The sequence below is a fragment of the Ovis canadensis genome, chromosome 6 (genome assembly GCF_042477335.2).
Source record: "Ovis canadensis isolate MfBH-ARS-UI-01 breed Bighorn chromosome 6, ARS-UI_OviCan_v2, whole genome shotgun sequence".
NCBI lineage: Eukaryota > Metazoa > Chordata > Mammalia > Artiodactyla > Bovidae > Ovis > Ovis canadensis.
Window position 1 is genome coordinate 56362553 of NC_091250.1, and position 26748 is coordinate 56389300.

At 38.4% G+C, this 26748-nt stretch overlaps 1 protein-coding gene across 2 annotated transcripts in view; it reads left to right on the forward strand.

The window, feature by feature from the left end:
- SLIT2 (slit guidance ligand 2) overlaps nt 1-26748 on the forward strand; it is a 403235-nt gene that overhangs the window by 292221 nt on the left and 84266 nt on the right. The window contains exons 12-20 of one of the 2 annotated variants that reach the window (XM_069593771.1): nt 3836-3907; nt 9418-9561; nt 9674-9837; nt 10806-10829; nt 14527-14677; nt 17856-17930; nt 19488-19631; nt 24279-24422; nt 25918-26084. In XM_069593771.1, coding sequence (XP_069449872.1) covers nt 3836-3907; nt 9418-9561; nt 9674-9837; nt 10806-10829; nt 14527-14677; nt 17856-17930; nt 19488-19631; nt 24279-24422; nt 25918-26084 — 1085 coding nt within the window. The remainder of the gene's footprint in view (nt 1-3835; nt 3908-9417; nt 9562-9673; nt 9838-10805; nt 10830-14526; nt 14678-17855; nt 17931-19487; nt 19632-24278; nt 24423-25917; nt 26085-26748) is intronic. The other variant, XM_069593772.1, reaches the window with a different exon arrangement.

Here is a 26748-nt window from a genome sequence, read left to right on the forward strand (position 1 = left end):
CCCTGAAAGAACCAGCTTTAATCTCTCAAACAACAAATAGAAGAAAAGTATGGCAGCTTTTCAATGTCAAAAGGACTTCCAGGGAGATAACCGTATGAATTAAAGTGAATTTATAGAGACTGTTATTCCTTCAAATTTGTATAAAATCTTCAGAAGTCCTCTAAGTAGAGTATGTATTATTTCAAATTTTAATTTTAAAGTTTAAAAATGAAATCTGGTTTCTTTGTTTGAGGTGATGCTTAGAGAAGAGTTCTTATTGATGTAAATTACTGCAGGGCTGTTAGGAACTTCAGAAGTCAATGGTAGCCAGTGAGAATTTCAGGATACACATGTGTGATACTTAGATAAACACCTGGGGTTTGTAGAATACTTTACACTCATACCAAGGGGAGGAGATGTACCAGCTTATCTGGGTTGTAAAGAGCCTCTTGATGAAAGTGAAAGAGGAGAGTGAAAAAGTTGGCTTAAAGCTCAACATTCTGAAAACTAAAATCATGGCATCCAGTCCCATCACTTCATGGCAAATAGATGGGGAAACAGTGAGAGACTTTATGGGGTTTTTTTTGGTTCCAAAATCACTGCAGAGGGTGGCTGCAGCCATGAGATTAAAATACGTTTGCTCCTTGGAAGGAAAGTTATGACCAACCTAGACAGCATATTAAAAAGCAGAGCTATTACTTTGCTAACAAAGGTCCATCTAGTCAAGGCTATGGTTTTTCCAGTAGTCATGTATGGATGTGAGAGTTGGACCATAAAGAAATCTGAGCGCCGAAGAATTGTTTCTTTTGAACTATGATGTTGGAGAAGACTCTTGAGAGTCCCTTGGACTGCAAGGAGATCGATCCAGTCCATCCTAAAGGAGATCCATCCTGAGTGTTCATTGGAAGGACTGATGTTGAAGCTGAAATTCCAGTACTTTGGCCACCTGATGTGAAGAACTGACTCATTTGAAAAGACCCTGATGCTGGGAAAGATTGAAGGAGGGAGGAGAAGGGGAAAACAGAGGATGAGGTGTTTGGATGGCTTCACTGACTCAATGAACATGAATTTGAGTAAACTCTGGGAGTTGGTGATGTACAGGGAGGCCTGGGGTGATGCAGTCCATGGGGCCGCAAAGAGGTTGACATGACTGAGTGACTGAACTGAACTGAACTGATGCTGGTCTACTCAGAAAACTGCAATTTTCTTTGGACCAGAAAAAAAAAAAAGGAAAACTATCACTTCACCTGCAGTGTCTGCCTAGGTTCATTTTTGTTTGCTTGTTTGGTTTTTAGTATATGAAGTCTAAAACCAGGGAAACAACTGCTGCAGAAAATGTAAAGTGCAATCGTGCACCCTTTTGGTTGACTCTTTGACACCAGACCTTTTATTTATCTCAGTTATACCGGTGACTGGCACATGGGCAAATGGTGAACATTGAACAAGTTATCCACTCTTGTATTCTTGCCTAGAGAATCCCATGGACAGGAGCCTGGCAAGCTACAGTCCATAGGGTCCCACAGAGTCAGACACAGCTGAGGCAACTTAGCATGCACACACGCATGAACAAGTAACAGTTGGATTCAGTTTAATTGGGCACCAAGCTTAGAACCTGCAAAATTCCTGGCACATAGTGAATGCATAGTATTTATTGCTGAATGCATTACTTGAATGATATTCTATTGAATACCCAAATTGGTGCCAACTTGATCTGATCATTTGTTCCCTAAAGCCCTCTTTCTCTTATTCTTGACCTAAAGATGTATGTTAGTATTGCTTTACCTTTCTTAATGCCTTTACTCCTTGAGTCTGACAATATAAAATTCTCTTTTGTGCCTGTGTTTCTAAAATTGTTTCTTCCCTGACTTACATTTTTTAAAAAAATCTATATTCTACATATAACTACACTGGAATCTATACAAATGGTATGTCTACTTGTACAGTACAGTACCCAGATTTATTTCCTTAAGAATTTTCTTCATATTTTATAATTTATCCCACCTCTCACTGATATCTTAAAAGGGAACAGCTTTTCCCTCACTCTGATTCATCTCTGCTGCATTGTCATTTCCCCTCCTTTCTGAACAGAAGTCAGGTACAGCTGCCAAACATATTTTGATTCTCATTTTAGCTTTTTCCTTTACATTTTATGATATCCAATTATTTCTTTTCCAAACCAATGTTTCTGACTTTTAAAGTAGATATGCCCATTGTAGAGAATATTTTCAATAGATAGATAGATGCAAATTCAAATGGCCTCTGGGTGGCAGATCACCTGCAATCTCAAGATCGTCCACTTTTTTCTATGTATATATGAGTATATTTTTCTAAGTGAAATTACACTGTAATATATTCTTCTGTATTAGGCGGTTTTAAACTGAATATCATATCATAAGGGTTTCCCAGGTGGTATTAGTGGTACAGAACCTGCCTGCCAGTGCAGGGGATGCAAGAGATGCGGCTTCAGTCTCTAGGTCAGGAAGATCCCCTGAAGTAGGAAATGGCAACCCACTCCAGTATTCTTGCCTGGAAAATTCCATGGAAGAGAAACGTGATGGGCCACAGTCCATGGGGCCACAATGAGTTAGATGTGATACTTTCATGGAAACAAATATTTCTTCAAACCTGATTTTTATCAATGTGAAATATATATTTAGCCAAGCCCCTTCTTTAGAATCGGAAATATTTTATTTGTATTTCATTTTTCACCATTATAAATTAGGCCATGATTAATATTTAGCACATAAAAATATTGTATTTGTCTGATATTTTTTCCTTAAACTCATGAGAGAAACTACTTACTTAAAATTTATATACACATTTTTATAACTCTTGATTGTTGTTATTGTTCAGTTGCCAAGTCATGTCCCACTGTTCGCGACCCCGTGGACTGCTTAGAGAATAGCTACAACACATTTGTCCCCTTAAAAATATAATTCCTGTCTTTTCCTTCACATTATTATGGTGCCTCCCCTCCTTTATGAGGCTGAGAATAGAAGGCCATCATTGCAGACCTGTTGTCAGTAGCCAGCATAAGTCAATCATTTTCATTTCCTTGCTGTTGAAATCCTCTCATTTCACCATTTCTGTGAATAAGATAATTTCCTTACTTTATTCCTGTGCTAATTTTTACTTCATTTTCCTCTTCAAACAATACTTATTCATCAGTCCAATGTTAGAACATCAGTGTGTGCCAAGGCCGAGGCACTGGGTGTATTACAGTGATGGCCATGGTCCCTGCACTTTGTGGTTACACTTAGTGGCTAATCGGAGGTGGGGGGGAGGACACGAGGATACATTCCTATTCATATTTCTTTGGGGAACATACATTTAAAAAATTCTGTATAAATGATCACTCTTTGCAAATTTTACATTTCTGATGTATGTACATTATATATTTAAAACAAATATTTTACGCTTATATGGATTCCTTTCACTCTTAACCATTATGATAATTCTAAATTTTACCCCTCTGAAAAACAATGGATTCCAGGTTAGTGTTCTCCTTTGTTACATACTGTATGCTTTCATATATGAGCTCTGTGTATTTGTATATAAAAACATGACAAGTTAACTGTGGACATTTCTATGAAAGGACAGTAAAATTATAAATTGTGTTAATTTTTCTTAATTTTTTGTTTATCTATGGTTTCAAACTTTCTACCATAAACACACATCTAACCTATAATCAGGGGAGAAACATTTCCAAATTGAAGTTTGTTTACTCTGTTTTGTCTTTATGATATATGGAGCTTACTAACCTCCTTTATGCCTGAACACGTTTCTTTGGATAAATTTGTTTTGCTGGTTGGTCTCTAATTTTCTTGTTTGTTTGTTTAAATCATGTGTTTTCCAGTGTCCTCTATGGAAATAAAATCACAGAACTCCCGAAAAGTTTATTTGAAGGACTGTTTTCCTTACAGCTACTGTAAGTATTTGTTTGTTTTTCATCTATTGAACCTAAATATTATATTTTACACAGTGTACCATCTAATATTTTCATGGAGGCTTCAGAAAAATTTGACCCAAAATGACACAGTTTAATGAAATGGAAAAGATTAGTGAAGCTAACATTGATGATGGTCATTTATTTGAAGACACAATACTTTGAAATTGTCCCCAAACCTTTCTTTCCACAGTGTCATAAATGTGAGCATCCCGGCTGTTCTATCATTTAAAGTTTCTGCAATCTTTGCCTTTTATGAAATTTATCTGTTTTGATTTAATAGAACTTGGAAAGCAGAAAGACACGGTGATATGTTTATTCACTTTTGTCCAAAAAAATCTCTAACAGTGACAATACTAGAATAACATCCCCCAAAACAAAAATGGTCTCTAGCAGTCTAGGACAGAGTGTTAACAATATAATATGCTTCTGCATAATAATAAACAGTTAAAAATGTGAATAATAGGATACAATGATAACCATACATTTATCAAGTAAAGAAAAAGATCCACATTTGGGAAGTTTGTGGGATTAGGAATACATTTTTACCAAGTAAATGGTACAAACCTAATACCAACAAATGCATACACTCAAAAGAGAAAATAGCATTCTGAACTTAAGCATTCTAAACTTAATCTTTAGTGAGAGAATCATCTGTCAATTTCCTGAATTTTAATATTTAAAGTCCATTCTGCTTAGAGAATAGCTACAACTCATTTGTCTCAAAAGAAGTATTTATGATACAAATTTATTTATAAGAATAGGAATTGACTCCAGATGTCATAATGAATGCTCATATGAAAATGAGATTAAAAAAATATATATGTTAATACTAAGATTGTTAGTGTTGGATCATCAAAATCTATTCAAATCCCCAGACATTTATAGGATATCTCTTTTGGGGCACACACTGACCTAGCTACTATGGAGGAAAAGATGAGTATGCTACAGTTTCTGCTGTCAGCTAGCTCACAGCCAGTTTACTTTAAAATGCTTAAGTTCAGAATGCTATATTCTCTTTTGAGTGTATGCATTTGTTGGTGTTAGGTTTGTACCGTTAACTTGGTACAAATGTATTCCTAATCCTACAAACTTCCCAAATGTGGGTCTTTTTCTTTACTTGATAAATGTATAGTTATCATTATATCCTATTATCCACATTTTTAACTATTATCATGCAGAAGCATATTATATATCATAGCCTGATTCATACTCACACACACACACAAAACAAATTGTTAACAAAGCAATATTTAGCCTTACTATATATAGTGCTGTCAATTCTGTTCCATTCCCTCTCTTCTTAATGCTGTATCACCCAATAAATTAATTTCCAGCAAACCATCAGTCAAGCTAAATACTGACTTTTATGACCTAGTGGTTTTATTTGGGCATCAAATTAGTTTACAACCCCTGCAAGGAAGTTAGGTATACCTGTGTGCCTCGAGCCAAGTGTTCTCTATTTCTCATGTGCTTCTCTCTCAGTTCTTCCTAGCATTGTTTTCTTTGCCATTTACTTCTAACCTCTTTTGCTACCACTGCCCTCTGTGGTATCGACACTTAAAGCTACACGTTTTTTTCTTTTCCTCTCATACTTATTGGTAGTTGATGTAGTAAATGGGTTAATAAACCCTTGGAATCTCTATGTAGATAAATCTTACTCAAAAAACCAGCTTTCTCACTGTGCCTTAAATTATATCTCTAGACTAAGCCTGCCAGGGCTAACAAGGCAGAATCGACTCTGTAAGGTTAGCTGAGAATTTGATTCAGTTAAGCTTCTTAGATCTGTTGAACAGATGAGATATTTGGGAGAAGTAGGTAATTGGAAGGAACAAAAGAAAGTAGTGTTCAGTATTTCTCCCCCAGTTTCTGGACCACCTGAAAGTAAAGTAAGTACAGAATTCTCGGAGAAGCACTTTCTTTAGTTGTCTTCCAGACTCCCTGCTTTGTCCCTGTCTTCAGCTTTCTGCTGCCTGACTCCTCTTTTAGTTAGCTACATGCCATCTGTCATGGCCCTGAGTGAGGAGGCATGGGATTAATCAGTCTACACCTCAAATCAGCTCTATAAGCTCTTAGGAAGGGATTCTGTAGACCACAGAGAAGGCCAAAACCGCAGTTTCTAAAAGAAGATTAAAAAAAAAAAACAACTCTGATCCCTGGTTCAGGAACTAAGATACTACATGCCACATGGTGTGGACAAAAAAAGAAAGAAAACACACCCAAGTAGTATGTCCATTAAAAAAAAAAAAGAAAAAGAAAAGTGAAAGTGTTAATCACTCAGTTGTGTCTAACTCTTTGTGACTCCATGGACTGTAGCCCATCAGGCTCCTATGTCCGTGGAATTTTCCAGGCAAGAATACTAGAGTGGGTTGCCATTCCCTTCTGTAGGGTATCTTCCCAACCCAGGGATCAAACCCAGGTCTCCTGCATTGAGGCAGATTCTTAACCATCTGAGCTACCATGGAAAAGGCAAAGGTGAGTTTAAAAAAAAAAAAAAGTGCAGCAAGGTGAACTACTACGAGGAAGTCCTGACTTTGCACAGGCAAAGAGCTGAGATCTTAAAAAAGCAAGTAAAACTGAAATACCCTGTGTTAATCACAGAGGGTCTGTTGGGCAAATTGGGAAACAGTATTCAGTGTGTTAGAAAGGAAGGCATCACACCCAAACCATATAGCACATATTTTTGAGCTACCAAGTATTTGTTAAAATCCTAGGTATCAAAGCTCCGAACTAAATGGTGAGAGAGAAGAAGAAATATCAAAAAATTTTCTGCCCCCAGAAGGCTAAACTCTCTGCAGGCGAACATGTGGGCCTATATAAAATAGTTAACAAAACTAGGTAACACTGACTAACTTGCTCTGGAAAGTAGAGGAAGGAACATGTTAATTGGGTAGAAGTTGTATTCTGGAAAGTTCTTGCTCTGGAGAAAGTGAGCCTCCTCTGAAGTCTTGATAGGCCAGATGGTTGAGGCAGATGGAGAGCAGGACCCGTGTACTCCCATAGGTGAAGCAAGCATGAATAAAAGCATAGACAAGGTGACATGTAACCTGTAAGGATGACGTTTGCGCAGGATCTGTAAACCATGGCTCCAAATAATACTAATATTGGATATCGGTAAGATATATGAGAAAATGGAGAAGGAGATGGCAACCCACTCCAGTATTCTTGCCTAGAGAATCCTATGGACAGAGAAGTCTGGTGGGCTGCTGTTCATAGGGTCGCGTGGAGTCAGACACGACTGAAGCGACTTAGCATGCATGCATACATTGGAGAAGGTAATGGCAACCCACTCCAGTATTCTTGCCTGGAGAATCTCGGGGACAGGGGAGCCTGGTGGGCTGCCGTCTATGGGGTCGCACAGAGTCGGACACGACTGAAGTGACTTAGCAGCAGCATATGAGAAAAAAAAAGTTTGTGAGATACTGTGCTGCTGCTGCTAAGTTGCTTCAGTCGTGTCCGACTCTGTGTGGCTCCATAGACGGCAGCCCACCAGGCTCCCCCGTCCCCGGGATTCTCCAGGCAAGAACACTGGAGTGGGTTGCCATTTCTTCTCCAATGCATGAAAGTGAAAAGTGAAAGTGAAGTTGCTCAGTCGTGTCTGACTCTTAGCGACCCCATGGACTGAAGCCCACCAGGCTCCTCCGTCCATGGGATTTCCCAGGCAAGAGTACTGGAGTGGGGTACCACTGCCTTCTCCAAGATACTGTGCTAAACAAAGTGAACTGGATATCTATACTGCAGAATAGAGCTTCTCTGATGGCTCAATGGGTAAAGAATTCGTCTGCAATGCAGGAGACATAGGAGATGTGAGTTTGATCCCTGGGTCGGGAAGATCCCCTGGAGGAGGAAATGGCAACTCACTCCAGTATTCTTTCCTGGAGAATCCCATGGACAGAGGAGCCTGGCGGGCTACAGTCCATGGTGTCACAAAGAGTCAGACATGACTGAGCAACTGAGCACAAACATATACTGCAGAATAAGGGCTTTTTCTGTGGTAATGTCACTCTCCAAGAGGGCTGTAAAGTAGTCATTCAAAAGCAAATATTTATTGAGCACCTTGTACGTGTTAGACATGTGGGAAATATCAGAAAACAAAACAGACTAATATTCCTGCTGTCTGGACCTTATACCTTAGGGGGAGAGTTCATGCAAATGGCAGTCGGCAAGAACATAATAAATAAGCAAATCACACATACCTGCATGCGTGCTAAGTCACTTCAGTCATGTCCAACTCTGCGACCCCATGGACTGTAGCCCACTAGGCTCTTCTGTCCATGGGATTCTCCAAGCAAGAATACTAGAGTGGGTAGCTGTTCCCTCTTTCAGGGGATCTTCCTGACCCAGAAACAACCCATGTCTCATGTCTGCTACATTGTCGGGTGGGTTCTTTACCACTGGCACCACCTAGGAAGCCCTAAATCACAATTCCTTTACTTTGATCTACTTTTTCTATTTTCTTAAATACATATTTCCTCCTGTTAAATCACACATAATAGGAAGACATATACATTTAAGAAAACCAAAAAAGTAGATCAAAGTAAAGGAGTTAAGACATAGTATTGGAGAGAATGGCCAGAGACGGCTGAGTGGAAGAGGTGAAATTTCAGCGAACTCAATGAAGCAACGTGGTGAACCAGGCAAACATCTGAGAGAAGAGCCTTCCAAACAGAGAATAGAGTCTGGCAAGGAGATCTATGTGGCTAGAGCTGAAACAGCCATGAAATAGCGTTCAGAAAGGTTTCCCAGGTGGCTCAGTGGTAAACAATCCACCTGCCAATGCAAGAGACATGGGTTCAATCACTGAGTTGAGAGGATCCCCTGGAGAAGGAAATGGCAGCCCACTCCAGTATCTTGCCTGGGAAATCCCATGGACAGAGGAGCCTGGCAGGCTATAGTCCATGGGATCGCAAAGGGTTGGACATGACTTAGTGACTAAACAGCGAGAGTTTGGGAAAGGGAATCAAAGATCCCATTGGGAATTTGGGGCTATTGTCAGGTCTTGGGTTATTCAGAGCAAATTGAGAGTTACTGCACGGTTTTGGAGAGGAGTGACGTGATCTGATCTATGTTTAGAAGTCTCACTCCAGCTACTGTTCTGACAATGGATTGGACTTCTTTTTCTTAGAGCAGCTCCAAGGACTAATGTTTATGAGGACTTTATGGAGCCTTTGACTGCAAAGACTGGTTCTCACCCACCTTTATCTATTGCTGCACTTCTGCACCTTCCAGAGAATATCTTGGATACTTTTTTATTGGATACATGTGTAAGCACCACTAGATTTAGGCAATCCAATCGTTAGATATGACCCTGCTTTATCTGCCATGACCCCAAATCTTCAGCCTGTGATAGTGATACCTCAGTAATGACAGTTAGATCTTAGTGGCAAGGTTAAAAGAAATGAATTTCTTGATTGGGTTTTCTCAAGAGCAAGAGTCTTGAAGGTGGGTTAATGAGGTACTATAATTAATTTTATGACTATTTGATCAAACAGATTACTGAATGCCAATAAGATAAACTGCCTCCGGGTAGATGCTTTTCAGGATCTGCACAATCTGAACCTTCTCTCCTTATATGACAACAAGCTTCAGACCATCGCCAAGGGGACCTTTTCACCTCTCCGGGCCATTCAAACCATGTATGTATATAGAATCAGGATCAAATTTGATGACCGTTGTTTTCATTCTGGATTTGAGAGTTGAGTTCATTGCAAGTCATGTGTAAAAGTGTTCTGTATGTGTTTCTGAAAGGCATTTGGCCCAGAACCCCTTTATTTGTGACTGCCATCTCAAGTGGCTGGCGGATTATCTCCATACCAACCCAATCGAAACCAGTGGTGCCCGCTGCACCAGTCCCCGGCGACTGGCAAACAAAAGAATTGGACAGATCAAAAGCAAGAAATTCCGTTGTTCAGGTAATTTCTTACTTTGTATGACATTTCCCCTGTGTTACTGAAAACAATAGTTAATGAGATGTAGAGACAGCTGACCTTCAACTGAATTGCCAAACATTACAGACTTGTATTTCTTTTTCTTCTGCCCATGAAGAAAAATATAAAGAGAACTGTAGACACCATTCACATAGAATCCCTACATGTAACCTTTTTTAACACACTATCCAGCAGAAGAAACAAAGGATAAAAGATGCCTGGATACTTCAGGCTGTAATCCCAGGGTTTGAATTTAACAGTGGCCTTCTAGCTAACTCAGTGCCTGTTAAACTTCATGTTTGTTGTGTTGTTTTCCATTGAGCAACGGTGAAGTAGTTAATTGTCTTTCTCTTTCTCTGAGAAAGTGAACTGAGACTTAATTACTTGATTTGCTCAGGTTCAGAAGTAGGGGGAAAAGAACACTCTGGATTCCTTGCTTCTTACAGGAAAGCAATGTTTTGTTTCTAGCTTTATGTTCTCACATTTTGACCAGGACTGTGAGGATATCTATATTTTTTTCTAAAAGGCCATCTTTTAACACTTTGGGAATATTACATTTACTTATAAAAAGTGAAATATAGGTGCATTGTGTTACTATTAAAGAGAAAACAGTTCATTGAAATTTACTATTTGCTTTGGTATAATCCTTTCTATTTTCTCAAAATAAAATGCATTGTTTATGTTTTGGGTAGTACACTACCTATTACAGGCGTTATTTCACATTCGGCAGTTAATTCATACTAAAAAGCTAATATCAAAATAAAGCCGTTTATTGTCCATGATTCTAGATGCATTTCCTACTCATGGTTATACTTCAGCCACTGCTGTGAATAAACATTTTTTTCACTTAATTATCTATAGTAACTTTAGTCCATTCTTAATCTAATATAACTCATATCTCTGCTTGCTGACATTCAGGTGCATCTTCTATTTTTTTTCTTTTTTTTATTTAGCTAAAGAACAGTATTTCATTCCAGGTAGGTTTTGCTCGGTAGTAGGACTAACTGCAGACACCTTTTTCTCACTTATAAAACCTAGCTTGTAAAACTTTGATATGCATGCTTTCAAAAGTCCAGTGGATACTCTGTAGCTAGATTCTGCATAGATCACTAGTAACTGTTTCCTGAAAACCTGACCTTTGCATGCAGCTTCTGATGTTAAACATATATATTATTAAACTCCCACTTTTTTTTTTTCTCTCTCTCACACTTTGGCACATTATCTAACATTTCTCACAGTAGCTAAAATGTTTGAACCTATGGCTTTCTACTTAAATCATTTTCTCTCCTTATGTTGTATATCTGACCTTTCAACCTGTTTTTAAAATATAGCTTCTTGAGCTGGTTTTAAAGACAGACCTTTCTGTTGTCAAAGAACTAGTTCTATATGCAATCAGTCACAAACACACAAAACTGTGTTTTCAGTCAAGAGATACACTCTTTTATGGAGATTTTTCTATACTAAAAAAGTATCCCTTACTTTTTGCTTTACTTGGTTTGCTGTTGCTTCACTTTTTATACCAAAGCATCAGCTTCCTACTGGTTTATGTGCAGCTGTACTTTGTTTGTGATCTTAAATTCTTGAATCTTTGGACTTGTAGTATAACAACTCCATGAAAGCAGGATTGACATCCATCCTGAAAGGATCATGAGCACCCAGTGCCTTGAATAACTTAGCTGAATGGAGTATTTCTTAGAAAAATAATTGAAATATTTTACTACTGCAATCTTAACACTGTCAAAGCTGATGATTCTAGAACTAGCTCTTTGAAGTATGTTTCTTTACTTATTTCTTCCTTGCCTGCCAATTGTGTAAAATGCCTCTTGACTTGTTTGTTTTAAGCTATTATTTAAAAATACATGTTAGTAACTCATTGGCTATATTTGTAATCTCCTGGGTATATTCTAGACTATAAAATATTTTAATAATTATAAATAAAGATATTTCTAAGCTGTTAGTATTTAAAAAACACCTTTTCTCTTAAGAGTTCTAAGTTTGGTCTCTATTTTAAAGAGATATGCCTTGCTTGCCATCATTGAATTATAATATGAATAATTTTATGCATTTAACCAATTTTGTTTTATAACATATTTTGACTTGAATGATCAGTAATATTTTGTATATTACACTGGCTCCAGAAGAAGTAACATATTGAAAAGAACAATTGGCCTTCATTGGCAATCTTTAAAATTTATTATTTTTACCCAATTATTAAATAGAAAGTCATCTGATAACTATTACCCAGAAAAGGTTATATTGAAAACCAGAACCCTCCATAGGATAAAACGTTGATATTACTTAAATGTCCAAATTAGAGAAGTTAATATTATCAGAATATTCAATCTATTACATTTCAATATGCTTTTTCAATAATTAGAAATTAGTATTTCAAATTCACCAAGTAAAGAACAAAATCAGCTTGTTTTCAAAATTTTGTTAATAAGATTCAGTTTAGTTCAGTCGCTCAGTCATGTCCAATTCTTTGCAACCCCATGGACTTTAGCACGCCAGGCTTCCCTGTCCATCACCACCTCCTGGAGCTTACTCAAACTCATGTCCATCGAGTCGGTGATGCCACCCATCGAGTCAGTGATGCATTGAGTCAGTAATGCTGTTAACAAGATTAACAGCAGCCAAAATAGGTTTTGCAAGAAAGAAAAAAAAAACAAAACACCTCTATATCAGATATTGTGGCTTAATTGTCAATTTCTGATTATTCAGTTTACATGATTTAAAAGCGTAATTCTAGAAGTCAGGACTCAGAAGAGTTCTTTGAGCCTCTGCTCCCTTTCTACCCCCCCCCCCAATATTAATTAAAATCTAAGCTTACTGAGAGAGTAGTCATAAAATAAGTATTATTGTCATTGCATTGAATACAGATTATTTTCAATGTAAAATACTTCATGTATCTGTCATTTACACTTTATTCCCTGCATTTTCTTTATTTCATTTTTAAAATGAAAGCTTAAGCCACAATACAACGGATCCTCATGTCATATCGTAAATGTCATGACATTAATTGCCAAATGTAGTGAAGCTATTATATTCAACTTTGCGAACTTCTTCCGAGATCCTGATTCCATTTAATTCTGTAACATTATTTATGAGCATTAAAAAGCATGTAAGCCACAAAACCTAAGGTTTCGTCCAAAGTTTCCAGTGGGAGTCCTTGATGATCGATCTCATGATTTGCATTTTATTTCATTTTACGTGTCTGTTTGCCTACCACCATTCTGGATGGCATCTAGATAGTACAGTGATTACTCGGAACAAAATTTACTTTGTGGAGAGTTCATCTTTTAAAGGACTTGACAAGTACTTAATTTATGCTATGCATCTTGTATGCCATTGCTTTTCCTGTAAGACCCCTGTGCTTCACAAAATGATTATGAAAGTTTACAAAGCATGACAGTTCCTGTCAAACCAGGCCATTCTCCAATAATTGCCACAGTCAGGGAGGAAGGACGAGACCTTAGTGAGTTATATATATACTATGTGAATCTTACTTGGGTTTGCTCTGTCTTTCTTTCCTTCTGGGTGATCTTTGCTTTTTCAGGAATTCACCATTTGGGCTGTAAGTAAAAGTGTCTGATCTGAAGCATAATATCCTCCCTTTTCAATCCTGATGTATCTTCTTTTAGTCTCACTCTTTTGCGCCTTCTTATTTGTTGTTATTTTTTCAAGAAGACACCACAGATCTGTTGGGCCTCTCTGTTGTCCTTGTAGCGCACCTGCAACTTCTCCCTGGATGTTGTTCCCGAAAAAGCTGTTGTTTCAGTTCTGCAGTTCTGAGGAACGTTGGAGGCACCTTTCAGTATAGCCCCTTCTTTGTGTTTCCAGGAACTCTTCGGTAGTAATACTCTTACTATGGTCATAAACATTCTTGCGGGAAGAATGCATGTCATGTAAACAGTATTACGTTTCCAGAACGTCTGTAGCTTCTCTCCTGCTTCCCTTCATCTTTCCTCTTGGTCTTACCCTTGGCCTAGTGGATGGTGTAGTGGTTATGTAGCGAGATTTTCTGTTGTGCTTGATCTAACCATGTGGTTGCCAGGTATGAGTAAAACATGGTTCCGTCAAGCACCATGGAACGTCACGCAGCTTTCTACAGCATGACAAGCTGCTGAGGCTTAAATCAGGATTTACTTGTCTCTTTTTATAAAATCAAAATGAACAAAAGAGGGCTTTTTAAGCATTTCTGAAGATTATGTGAGAGGGAGAGAATAATAAAAGACCACAGAAAATTAAAAAACCTGAGTCCATCTATTTGCCTTGAAAGCCCTGATTGAAAATGATATATAGGCATATGTTTATTACTGGATACATTTTCAATTCTTGACTCAGAGAAAAAAATAAACTTTTTCATGATTAGTAGCCATTGTGTGATTAGCTGTCAAATAGGCTAGAATGGCTCACAACTGGATCAGCAGAAAGTACAGCTGTGAAAAGCTCAACTCTGTTAATGTTTTCCTGTCCTGTGAATCCGGTTACTCTTTTTTCCAGCAAATTCCAAGCCCTTGTTTTAACCCTTTCCTGACATCCATTGACCAAAATTCCCCAAGTTGTCTCCCTGCTGCATAATCTATAGTTACCTTACTTTTTTCTTCCTACAAATTAACAAATATTCTAACTTTCAGACTCAGTATCTTCTTTTTTGGCTTTAATCCTCAATAGGTACAGAAGATTATCGATCAAAATTAAGTGGGGACTGCTTTGCCGATTTGGCTTGCCCTGAAAAGTGCCGCTGCGAAGGGACCACAGTAGACTGCTCCAATCAAAAACTCACCAAAATCCCAGATCACATTCCCCAGTACACTGCAGAGCTGTAAGTTCATCTCCCAGAAAAATCCAGTTTCAGAAGGAGGGAACGAGAGCATCAAAACATTGGGATTCTTTTCTTGCCCTTTTATCTCAATAATTATATTAATTTTAATTGACACACATTGGCATAACTCCTTTTTGTACAAGTGTAAATATTAGAGGCTCTCTTCCTTCCTCTTTCTGGGCAAGGTACAACTACAGAAAATAACTCTCAAAAATTCAGTTAGCACTTGATAATGCTAATAACAATGTATCCATTTGATACTTATTACTTGGGGGCTTCCCTGATAGCTCAGCTGGTAAAGAATCTGCCTGCAGTGCAGGAGACCTGGGTTTGATACCTGGGTTGGGAAGATCCCCTGGAGAAGGGAAAGATTACCCACTCCAGTATTCTGGCCTGGAGAATTCCATGGACTGTATAGTCCATGGGGTGGCAAAGAGTCGGACACGACTTAGCAACTTTTACTTTCTTGGGTATGAGTTATATGCATACCCTGGTGACTCAGGTGGAAAAGAATCTGCCTGCAATGCAGGAGACCCAGGTTCAATCCCTAGGTCGGGAAGATCCCCTGGAGAAGACAGTCCTAGAGAGAGAAGACTCTCTAGAGTATTCTTGCCTGGAAAATCCCAGGGACAGAGAAGCCTGGCGGTCTATAGTCCATGGGGTCGCAGAGTCAGACACAGCTGAGCAGCTAACACTTTCACTGTGTCCAAACCCATTTCTAAGCATTTAATTGATTTTTAATGTATTTAGTCTTTTCAGCAACCAAATGAAATAGTTTGGAGTCAACATTTTGAATCTCTGTTCATTGTGGATTCAACCAGAGTCCTTTTTTATCAGCTATACTATTATAATTCACTGACTCATAAGTGGAAGGATTCAGTGATTATCAAGTATAAAACACAAAGGATAGTTTTCTTTTTCTGAACAGTGGATAACATAGCAGGGAAAACTGAAAATGATAAAGTGTGAGCAGATCTATATTTATAATACTAACATAGGGCTTAGCACATACAAGGTTCTAAAATATATTTGTTGAATTATTTATAGATTCTGTGTCCATCTGTGTTGGCCTTTATTGACTTATTTATAAAAGTATGACATTTAATGTTAGGGTTTCTAAAAAAATCCAAGAAAAAAAAAACAAAACCTAATGAAACCTCATCACTTTTAGAACATCTTAGTAATGTTTATGTCTAGCACCATCTGGTATTTGTCATTAACTGCTTTGCAAAGTTGGTTGTCTTTTTGTGCCTGTATAATTCTTTCGTGTTCAACTAGATTATAACCCCTTGATGACAGGGATTGTTTTATAGTTTATCTCTCACAGTACCTATGCTGATGCCTGTTACTTAATGAATTTTAATCAGTTTACATATTTAAAAATTATACAGTGCTTTCAAAAAGATGACAGAAGCTAATTACCTAGTGGCTATAAGGATGTTTTTTTAAAAATTTCTGTTAGTACATGAAGCTATTTCATAGGTCCAGAACTTTAGAAATGTGTGGAGACCATGCAATAAAATCTCCAAACTCTGTGTTTACTGTCATGTACGGAGCTATATTTATGTTCAGTAGCTCTGCAAATAATTCAAATTGTATCTTTCAGCATGATAATACTTAAAATAAGCTTACCTGTCACTCATGAATTTAGAAACTAGTAACTAGTTTACCTTTCAGCAAAGGTTGTGTTTGCTGAGAATGATGGCATTGATGGTAACTAATTAAGAAATTACGACTTTTAAAAATTAGTCCTGGGAAGAAAATATTTGCAAAATATATATCTGTAAGGAACTCATATCCAGAATACATAAAGAGCTCTTGAAATCCAGTGATTAAACCTGAGACTGCTCTGTCAGTCCATTGGTTAAGACATAGAGCTTCCACTGCAGAGGGCATGGGTGAAATCCCCCAGCCAAGGAATTAAGATCCCGTAAGACACGTGTGTGGCTGCTCTTCCTTCCCTCCACCGGGCTCAAAAAAGTACCTTACCAGATTAAAAAGTGATCAAATTATTGGTATGGACATTTCTCCAAAGAAGATATCTGAATGACCAATAAGCACATGATAAAGCACTCCGGATCACTAGGCATGTGGAAAATACAAATGAAAACCCCAATGAGGGAGCACTTCACATCCACTGGAATGGCTTTTTAAAAAGTTAGTAATGGGTAAGAGAAATTGGGCCCCCCATACATTGCTGGTGAAAATGTAAAATTGTCCAGCCCTTTTGAAAAACAGTTTGGCTTTTCCTGAGGTAGCTAACATGGTTAAATGGCTTTACCATGTGACACAGTGATTTCACACCTATGTATATAGCTAAGAGAATTGAAATCATACATCTACGCAAAATCTTGTACACCAGTTTTCCTAGCAGGATTATTTATAATCATCCAAGTGGATGCAACTCAGACATCCATCAGCTGATGAATGGATAAACACATGTGGTATATCCACACAACAGAATATAATTCAGCCGTAAAATGGAATGAAGTACCGATCTATGCTAAACGTGGAATGACCTTATAAAAAGTAAGCAAAGTGAAAGCCAGGCCAAAAATCCACATTTCGTATGGTTCTATTAATAAGAAATATTCAGAATAGGAAAATCTATAGAGACAGAAGATAAATTACTGGTTGCTAAGGATTGAGACAGTGGAGGGCAGGAAGTTGAGAGTGAAGGGTGTTTCTTTTTGGGGTGATGAATATGTTCTGGAATTAGAAAGTAAAGATGGTTGCACAAGTTTGTGAATATTTTTAAAACCACTGAATTGTACACTTTAAAAGGGTATGGTCTGGAAATTGTATATCAGTAAAGTTGTTGATAAAAACATTTATGGAGCAAGTGGCTAGAAAAAATATGGTCTAAAATGCTTTTGGAAGCAGCGGTAAGAGTGGAAAAATAGAGGAAAAAACATTCTACAGATTACTGAGTGATGAGTTGGTTTTGAATTTTGATTATTGGTTTTCTTTACTATATGTTGCTTAATATGTTTTACTTTGATCCTTACAATATGGGATAAATTGAAAAATATCTGTCCTTCCCACAAATTTTCTGATACATGTCTTATATTTTTCTTTTGGATAATCATTAAATAATGTTATAATTCTGTACAAGAAATAAGATTTAATCTCTTCCTGACTTTTGGGAATGAAACTCTTCTGTTTCCGTTTTCGCTAGGCGCCTCAACAATAATGAATTTACAGTGTTGGAAGCTACTGGGATCTTCAAGAAACTTCCTCAGTTACGTAAAATGTAAGTCATATATTAGCCATCTTTAAAATTTTCTGTACTGTTGTATTCTCTTATACCTTTGTAGTTTTATTTCGATTTCTTAGGAAATCGGGAAAATTAAAGATTCAAAGAAATGTCCATATGGTGACCACTTGTGATAGGAATATAGGGTAAACTCTGAGAGAAACCTAAGTAATTTGCTCTTCTCCGTGTATGTCAGTGGTGGTGACCAGGCTTTCTGTAGCAGAACCCTAGCTAGTGTCTTTAACGCTGACAGCCGGTCTGTTACATGGTCACAGCAGGAGTCCTCCAGTCTGATGCATTAGAGATGAGTTCAGTAATGTGTTGTAACTTCCTTTACCATTCCCCAAACCATGCTGTTATTTCTCTTTCAGCACTTTCGTGCCGACTGTTTGACTTTTTGCTTCATTAAACTTTCATTAGAAGATAGTCAAAATTAATGATTGGTAATCTGGCTGGATAGCTCATGTGCGTCACTACATGTCTGCAACTCATATTTTAAAATAAGTTTCTAAGGTCAGCAGTTTCCACAACACTCAGACGCTCATCCAGCCCCCTTGAGGATGATGGGAGGAGGGATAGGACAGAGGCCAAGAGTGCAGGGCCATGGAGCGCTGTCAACATAACAGGAAACATCAGGGGGAGCAGAGAAGCCCACGTTCATGCTGTCTGTGCTGTCATATTGTGACTGATCCACAGGCAGGGAGTAGAAATGGCAGAGCAGACTGAATGGACTTCCTGTGCACTTGGCCTGCACAATACACTGCCTCCCAAAGAACTTCTAAACTCTTAAACGTCCTCCTTTCTCACTGATGCTGACTGCTTTTTCTTTTTAATTGTAAAATGCTTTCCAATTCAATACATATTTATTCAGAGGCTGCTATGTGCAGTGCTCTGAAAGGAATAAAGTGATACCTAAAAATGATCCTTATTTTGTGGGCATCACTGGTCTTGGAGTGAGCCTTGAGAAAGAAAAATCTCTAGGAAGGTGTTACCTGCCTCAACTGGATGTTCTTGCCCTCTGGGCAAGCATTAGTGTTTTGTATCATACAGAATATGAACAGTTAATTTGGTTGTTCTGACACATTACATGAGAGGTTATGGGCACAATCGCATATTCAGATACATTTCTGATGTTGTCTAACCCCAGCACATTCTAGTTTTTCCTTCTTTACTCAGCTGCCTTCTTTGAGTAATGCATTCATTAAACCATCGAAATCGGGGGCATTTCTTTGAAAAAAAATTTCTTACTAAGTGTGGTGGCAAACATGAAAGTCTACACAATGCAGTACCTGACATCAAGGTTTTTATATTTCTGGGGGCCCTGGTGGATCTGTGATTGGGCTGGCACCTTTCGGCATAGATGTTTCCCGCTTGTATTATCATCACTTTTGCTAAAGTGGTGACTTTTAACAGCCTTGGGAATGCCAGGCAATGAAGAGCTTAGAGGTTTTGTGGAAAATGCTTGTTCAGTAAAGGAATATGATCAGAGGCATTGCTTAGTGCCCTTGTTGTTATAAATTGTTTCAAATATTTGTTTCAATCATTTTTACTTAGAAACTTTAGCAACAATAAGATCACAGACATTGAAGAGGGAGCGTTTGAAGGAGCGTCTGGCGTGAATGAAATACTTCTCACGAGTAATCGTTTGGAAAATGTTCAGCATAAGATGTTCAAGGGCTTGGAAAGCCTCAAGACTTTGTAAGTATTCTCATTTGCATTGTGATTTTTCTTCCACAGAGTTGTCATTCACAGTTCTTTATATTCCTGGGAGGAGCAGCTCCTGCTTTTCCTCAACCCCCAATCTCTCTGTCTCTCTCACACACACACGCAAATACATTTTTTAAAGGCAAACAGTTCCTGACTCCAGTACCTCTGGCTTCAATATGTTGCTTACAAATGATCAATAGAGTCTCTCCTGGCTATTGAATCCTCGGCAAAAAAAGACATCTTGGTTCCAGTGCTTGTACAGATCAGGCTCCCTGTACTTCCTCAAAATGATCATTCTCTTTCCTTTTATTCAAATTCCTTCATCTGATACTGTGTCTTGGCCCAAGGACACCATCTTCAGAACCAATTCCAAATCTGCAGAATAAGCCTAGCTCGAGACTACCTTCATCTACCCTTTCAAGGTCTTAGTGAAAAAAAGAGAAACTGGCTGCTGGTGTCTCTTTTGCTATCTATTTCAAAGAAAACATGTCTACTTACTCAGGGATAGGGAAGCTGGGAAAAGAAATCTTATATGTTTCTAAAAGGTTGTTGGCCCAGGAAAATGTGGCTTGAATTGACGAGTAAGGACAACACCTTGAGTTACTTGAATTTTCATTCAGTGTGTTTATGTAGTTTTTATAACCTTTAAAGAATATAAATATGTTTGGCATAAGTGGTCACCTAAGCATTGGAAAAACCACCAACAAAACTGAAACGTTTGGAAGGCAGGAAGGAAATTGTAAGCAAGAAGCAGCCCTTGGGAATTGCAATGGAAAGAGACCAAACTGCATGTCTCCCCTAAATGCTTACCCTATCCCGTGGAGGCACCAAGAGCCACGCCCAGGGGAACTGAGACCCAAGGGAGTTCATGCCTGCCCTTTATCAGATTCGAGGGAGAGGACATTTCCCCAGTTAACATCCCACTCAAAAAAGCACCTGTCCATGAAAGGCACACATGGTAGCCTGGAGACAAACCACCCAGCACAAACAGCCTGCAACCTGCTGGCCCCTCTCATGGGCTAACTCGGGGTCCCGACAAAGTGAAAAAATGTAATGCAAATATCCCTTTGGTCTTTTTATGGAGGAGATACTGGGAGTGTGTAGAAAGAGGGCAGAGAAGTTATACTATAGGTGGCTATATCTACTCCTGCCCACATTCCCCTCTCCCAAGCTGTCTCAGGTAACTTGGCAAAACTAAGGCCTGCAGCAGGCAGCTTAGATAGTGGCTGAGCCACTGATGTTACTAGAGCCTTCTCCTTACGGGGGCAGTGTGCGTCAGGGTGGGCAATGGGGGGTGTTTGCCAAAACTCAGTCTCTGTTTACCAGTGCCAGATAGAAAGGTGGAGAAAGATATTGGTGAAGTAGGAAAGAGTAGCTTTTATTGCTTTGCCAGGTTAAGGGGGCCACAGAGAGCTCATGCCATCAAGACCATGTGACCCACCTTGGAGTGGGTAATGAGTTTTATAGTGTTCAAGGAGGTAGGGTGTGATCAGCTCTTGGACAGCTCTTGGACTGGTTGGCATCCAGGTTAAGTTTCAAGCATCATCAATTTTCTGGTTTCAACCAGTTCTAGGGTCAGCAGATTTTACCTGAAGGGAGTTTACTTCCTGTAAAAAATCAGCTTAGGAATATGTATCAGGCCTTTATCTGTATCTTTCAGGAAACGGAGTTCGGTGAAACTGCTATGTGGCAGAATTATGGTCTAAATTATTACCAGTTCCCTAGCTTAACAATTCTTTAGGCTATTCTTTGTTTCTACATCTTCATATTTCACAATCATCAACTCTTGAGTTAGCATTTTACTTCAAAAGGCAAAGACACAGGGGCTTGTACAAGGAGCTTCAAGGGGAGGTTTGCCTGTAACTCTGCTTACTTTAGTCAGCCTTGGGCTGCCATAACAAGATACCACAGACTGAATGACTTAAACAGCAGAAATATGTTTTCTTATTGTTCTGGAGGCTAGAATTCCGAAATCAAGGTGCTAAGATGATTGGTTTCTGGAGAGAACTCCTTCCTTGGCGTATAGATGGCCACATTCTCTGTGTGTCCTTATATGGCCTTTCCTCTGTGTGTGGGACAAGAGAACTCTGGTGTCCTTTCTTTAAAGGACACCAGTCCAATCAGGTCAGGGCTCCACCCTTAGGATCTCATTTCACCTTAGTGAGGTCACTCAGTCGTGTCCGACTCTTTGTGATCCCAAGGACTATAGTCTGCAGGCCCCTCTGTCCATGGGATTTTCCAGGCAAGAATACTCGAGTGGGTTGCTATTTCCTCTTCCAGGGGATCTTCCCGATCCAGAGATAAAACCCACATCTCCTGCATTGGCAGGCGGATTCTTTATCACTGAGCCACCTAGGAAGCTCCAACCCCTGATGGGACTGCACTTGGAGATAGGGCCTTTAGGGAGCTAGTTAAAGTGAAATGGTTGTTCAGATGGTAAAGTGGCTTCCCTGGTTGCTCAGATGGTAAGGCATCTGCCTGCATTGTGGGAGACCCAGGTTCAATCCCCGGGTCAGGAAGATCCCTTAGAAAAGGAAATGGTAACCCACTCCAGTAGTCTTGCCTGAAAAATCCCATAGATCACAACTGAGTGAGCATGCACGCAAGGCTTCAGCATATAAGTTTTAGGGGAATACAGTTCAGCCCATAAGAGCACTCTAAGGAGTTTCTCAAAGTGTTTTTTTCTGACTAGCTCCAGTATGGCACCCCACTCCAGTACACTTGCCTGGAGAAGCCCATGAACGGAGGAGCCTGGTGGGCTGCAGTCCATGGGGTCGCGAAGAGTCAGATACGACTGACGGACTTCCCTTTCACTTTTCACTTTCATGCCTTGGAGAAGGCAATGGCACCCCACTCTAGTACTCTTGCCTGGAGAATCCCAGGGACGGGGGAGCCTGGTGGGCTGCCGTCTGTGGGGTCACACAGAGTTGGACATGACTGAAGTGACTCAGCAGCAGCAGCAGCAGCTCCAGTCACAAGACTCTCTGGCACAAGTTCTCTAAATTCAGTTTTCACCTTCGTTATATATGTAGCAATGGTTTGTGCCTCCTGTGTTTAGGCATCTGAGGTAGACACCCACTAACTCTCTACTTAATCCCACTGTGCCCCAAACTGTGAAACAAATCATTTAGAGACTAAGTGTCTAAAGGTAAAGGTATCGAAAGGCCTTCAGTGGGTTTACTGGGACACAGCTATTGCTTTAAGTGGTATCTTTCAGCTTGGAGCTATGAAGATTTCAACAAGACCTCTCCCCCTTCACTGCCTGTCGACTTCTCGGCCCTTTAGGACTAGTAAACCTCTTAGTCGTACATGCGCATATTTCAGTGGGTCTTTGAAGCCCCGGCATTGCAGGCAAAATGTAGTACATATGTGTGCTTACAGATTTTTCCAGCAACAGAAAGCAAAGCTTTTTTCAACTTTTCCCAGAAGTCTGTGACTCCAATAAGATTAAGACCAAATGTTCTTATTTATTTATGACAAAGGATAGTGCTGATAGTCATACTTTTCTGTTGTGCATTTGTTTCCAAGTGCAAAACAATGCCTTGATAAGGAGAGCATTATCCTTTCTTGTTATCTGTAGCTTAGCAGAATGCAAAAGCCGGTACTTCTAATTTATTAGAGGACAATGTAGAATTTTAAAGGAAAGTTTTGTTGCTATTTTTGTTGTCTTCTCACAGGGTGCTCAACCCACATCTAGAAAAATTAAGCAAAAATATTAACTTTTTAGCAATTCTGAATGAAGTTTATGGCAACTGTTCATTTTTACAATGGATTTTAAAGAAGCTTTTCATTCCCTTCTAAGCCCTTCAAAGAAACAGTTTAAAAAAGAATTGAGAACCAACCAGAACTTTAGCATGATGAGGAAATGACAAAAGTTTTAATCCTACTAATGTCAATGACTAAAGAAAAAATAGTCAGAATTTCTTCCAAAAGAAACCTGTTTAAGCTTCATTTTTAGCAACTGGGATCTCTTAACTGCTGTCTCCTTTTAAATTCTAAAACTCAAATAGAATAATTCGTACAGGCTTTGTGGGAGCTCAGTCAAATTTGGCTCCCCCAACCACTGACATTGACTTGGCTGTAAGTCTCTGAGATGCCTTTAGTCCTGTATCCGCTCTGGCTATTGATTCTTTTCTGCCTCCTTTCTGTTCAGCAGCAAATGTAATGTTACAGAGAATACGCAAATCACAGGGCTTCATGCCACCATAATTGTACCATCAAAGGAAAACATTCTGCCCTCATTAGATGGGGTTGTAAGCCCATACTTGAGACTTTTGAGTTTGTAACTGAGTGTTATCACTGACAACTCTAAGCATTTTGTTCTTGCACAGGTTTCTTAGTATGACTGGCTCTCCACATCTGTGGATTCTGCTTCCACAGATTCAAGCATCCTCAGTAAATGCAGAACCCGCAAATGTGGAGGGCCACGAACTTGGTATATGTGGGGGGTCCTGGAATCAATCTATCAGGGATACAGGGAAATGACTGTAACATATCAGCAGTTCCTTATGACAGGAAAACATTCAGAAAGCAGGAGTGAATGCTGTGCATTTGCAAAGAGGGGTTATTTTGGTCTTCAGATAGGCGAAATTGATTGATACTGTATCTCCTTAACGATGTTGTATTTTTCCCCCTCAGGATGTTGAGAAGTAATCGCATAAGCTGTGTAGGGAATGACAGTTTCATAGGACTCAGCTCTGTGCGTTTGCTTTCTTTATATGATAATCAGATTACTACCATTGCACCAGGAGCTTTTGATACTCTCCATTCTTTATCTACTCTGTAAGTATGAAAAATAGTCTTCATTGATGTATTAATTAAGCCAGAGTATGATATTTATTACTTTTATTGATACCATTTTAATGCATTACTAAGCATTTCATAAACATAGGATTAAAGACAGGTATTTTTAAGGACAAATTTATCATGTTAAACTTATTTTAATTCTTCTAACAGTATTGCCTGCTATCTAATGTTAAAATTTAATAAAAATTATAGTATTTTTCAGTGAATTATTTATAACAGTGTGATATGGCTTAATTTGTAAACGGTAATCTTATAATTTGATTGAGTTGCAAATGAGAGAAACATATTTTTTTCCCAGTGTTCTCACATTGGTGTCTTTGCCGTATGAGTATCATAAAACAGAGTTGATAGGGTTATTGCCAACAAACTGTACTCAAAGGATCATTCACAATGACAGGAGATATATTATGATGACCAGACCGACAATAAAAGCTCACCATAGGGCATTTACTATGATATTAAGAAGATATTAAAGAAATAGGGTGAGCCTATCCAAGAGCACATTTTATGTAGACAGTCAAAGAATAAAGAATATTTGTAGGTCTACAGGCAGAACTCAGAAAGTGTCAAAAAACAAACTCTCCAAAACAAACAAGGGTATTTTAAGCCCCTTGTAAGTAAGTATCTAAAAAAAAGCAGTATTTGGAATGATAAATCTTACAACTGATATGGCTTTCTGGTAGGAGTGGCATCTAAATATGCTAATTTAACTGAAAAGGTAGAAGGAAAAAAATCATGTTTAACATAGCTGAAATCCCAGAAGAAATAATTTGAAGGAAACATCCATCCATCAGTAAAGTATTTAATCCTCTTTCCACATAAAATGTGACATTTTCCATCAAGTGACTAATTTGTGCATATTAAAGATGCCGTGTTTATAAATAATGGGATTGTCAATAGGTTAGTGCTGAAGTGGTGAAATGCCAAAAGTATTGAGATTTGTAGAAATAAATTCATTTTTATAGCTGGCATTTAATCAACTCAGCTGTCAGTTTAGATGGGAAACCTATTCCCTGGAGCAAATAAGAGATGGAAATCTTGAAATGACAAATTAATGAAATAGCTGTTGTCAGGTTAAACTCAATAATATAAGGTAATCAGCCTTCATCTTTATATTAAATTACTGCATTATCAGTGTAGAGAAGTTTGACAGCAAGTCAGATCTCTGACAAGTTTAAATTATCTTTACATGAGATATCCATCAGGATACCCTGCATACACTCTGAATTGCCACCTTCACTTTATTTTTCATGCAAAATTATTTGAATAATTCTCATATGAAAATGTTGTTTTTATTGTTTAAGTTCCAGACATAAATCTTCTTAGCCAGTGAACGCATCCTGTATGCTGTATGTGGTTGAGCATGAATTGGGGGTGGAGTATGTTGTGGGAAAATGGCAGCATGGAATTTTGAGAAGTACAAAAGCAGACCCCTCAGTTTAACTCTGCATTGTTTGCATGTGGTGCTTAGAAACCTCTTGGCCAATCCTTTCAACTGTAACTGCTACCTGGCTTGGTTGGGAGAATGGCTCAGGAAGAAAAGAATTGTAACGGGCAATCCTCGATGTCAGAAACCCTATTTCCTCAAAGAAATCCCCATCCAGGATGTGGCCATTCAAGACTTCACTTGTGATGATGGTAAGAAGGCCCAGCCAGGGCTCTGATCTCCAGACACTCTCTGGTGACTGTTCTAGTACCAGAGGGCACATGCAGCATTCATAATTGAGGTAATGGATAGCTGTAGTAGTTATGCATTTTTTTGCTTTGTTTTGTGGTTTTATTTTGTTTTAGCAACAGGCCCTTATTTGCTCCAACTGTACAGTTACATCTAACTCTACTTGATATGTGTTTCTGAACATTTTTAAAGATTTTCCAATTTTCAACCTGTGGTTGATACTATTTATATAGCTTCATTTTTGTTTCACTTTATTATTCCAAGCATCTATTTCAGTAATTACCATTTTTAAATGATAAAGGCAATTGAGTCATAAAATAGAAATTCTAGTAAATGTAACAAAAATAATAGTTTTCATTTTAGTACTCTCTATATATCATTGCATTTGATTCTCGTAACAGGCCTGTAATATAGATAGAATGTAGGTGCTATTATTTTTGCCAAAAAGTAGAGTTCATTTGAGCTCTATATTTTCAAATGAGGGACCCATATATGTTTTTTGCTAAACTTTTAAAAAATAATCTGTCCCTTTTTGTCTCTTCATGTCTGCTTACAATTTTTCCATAATTCAGTTTACATTTATATATTCTAATTAAAAGTATAATTCTAATAAAAAGTGTAAACAAC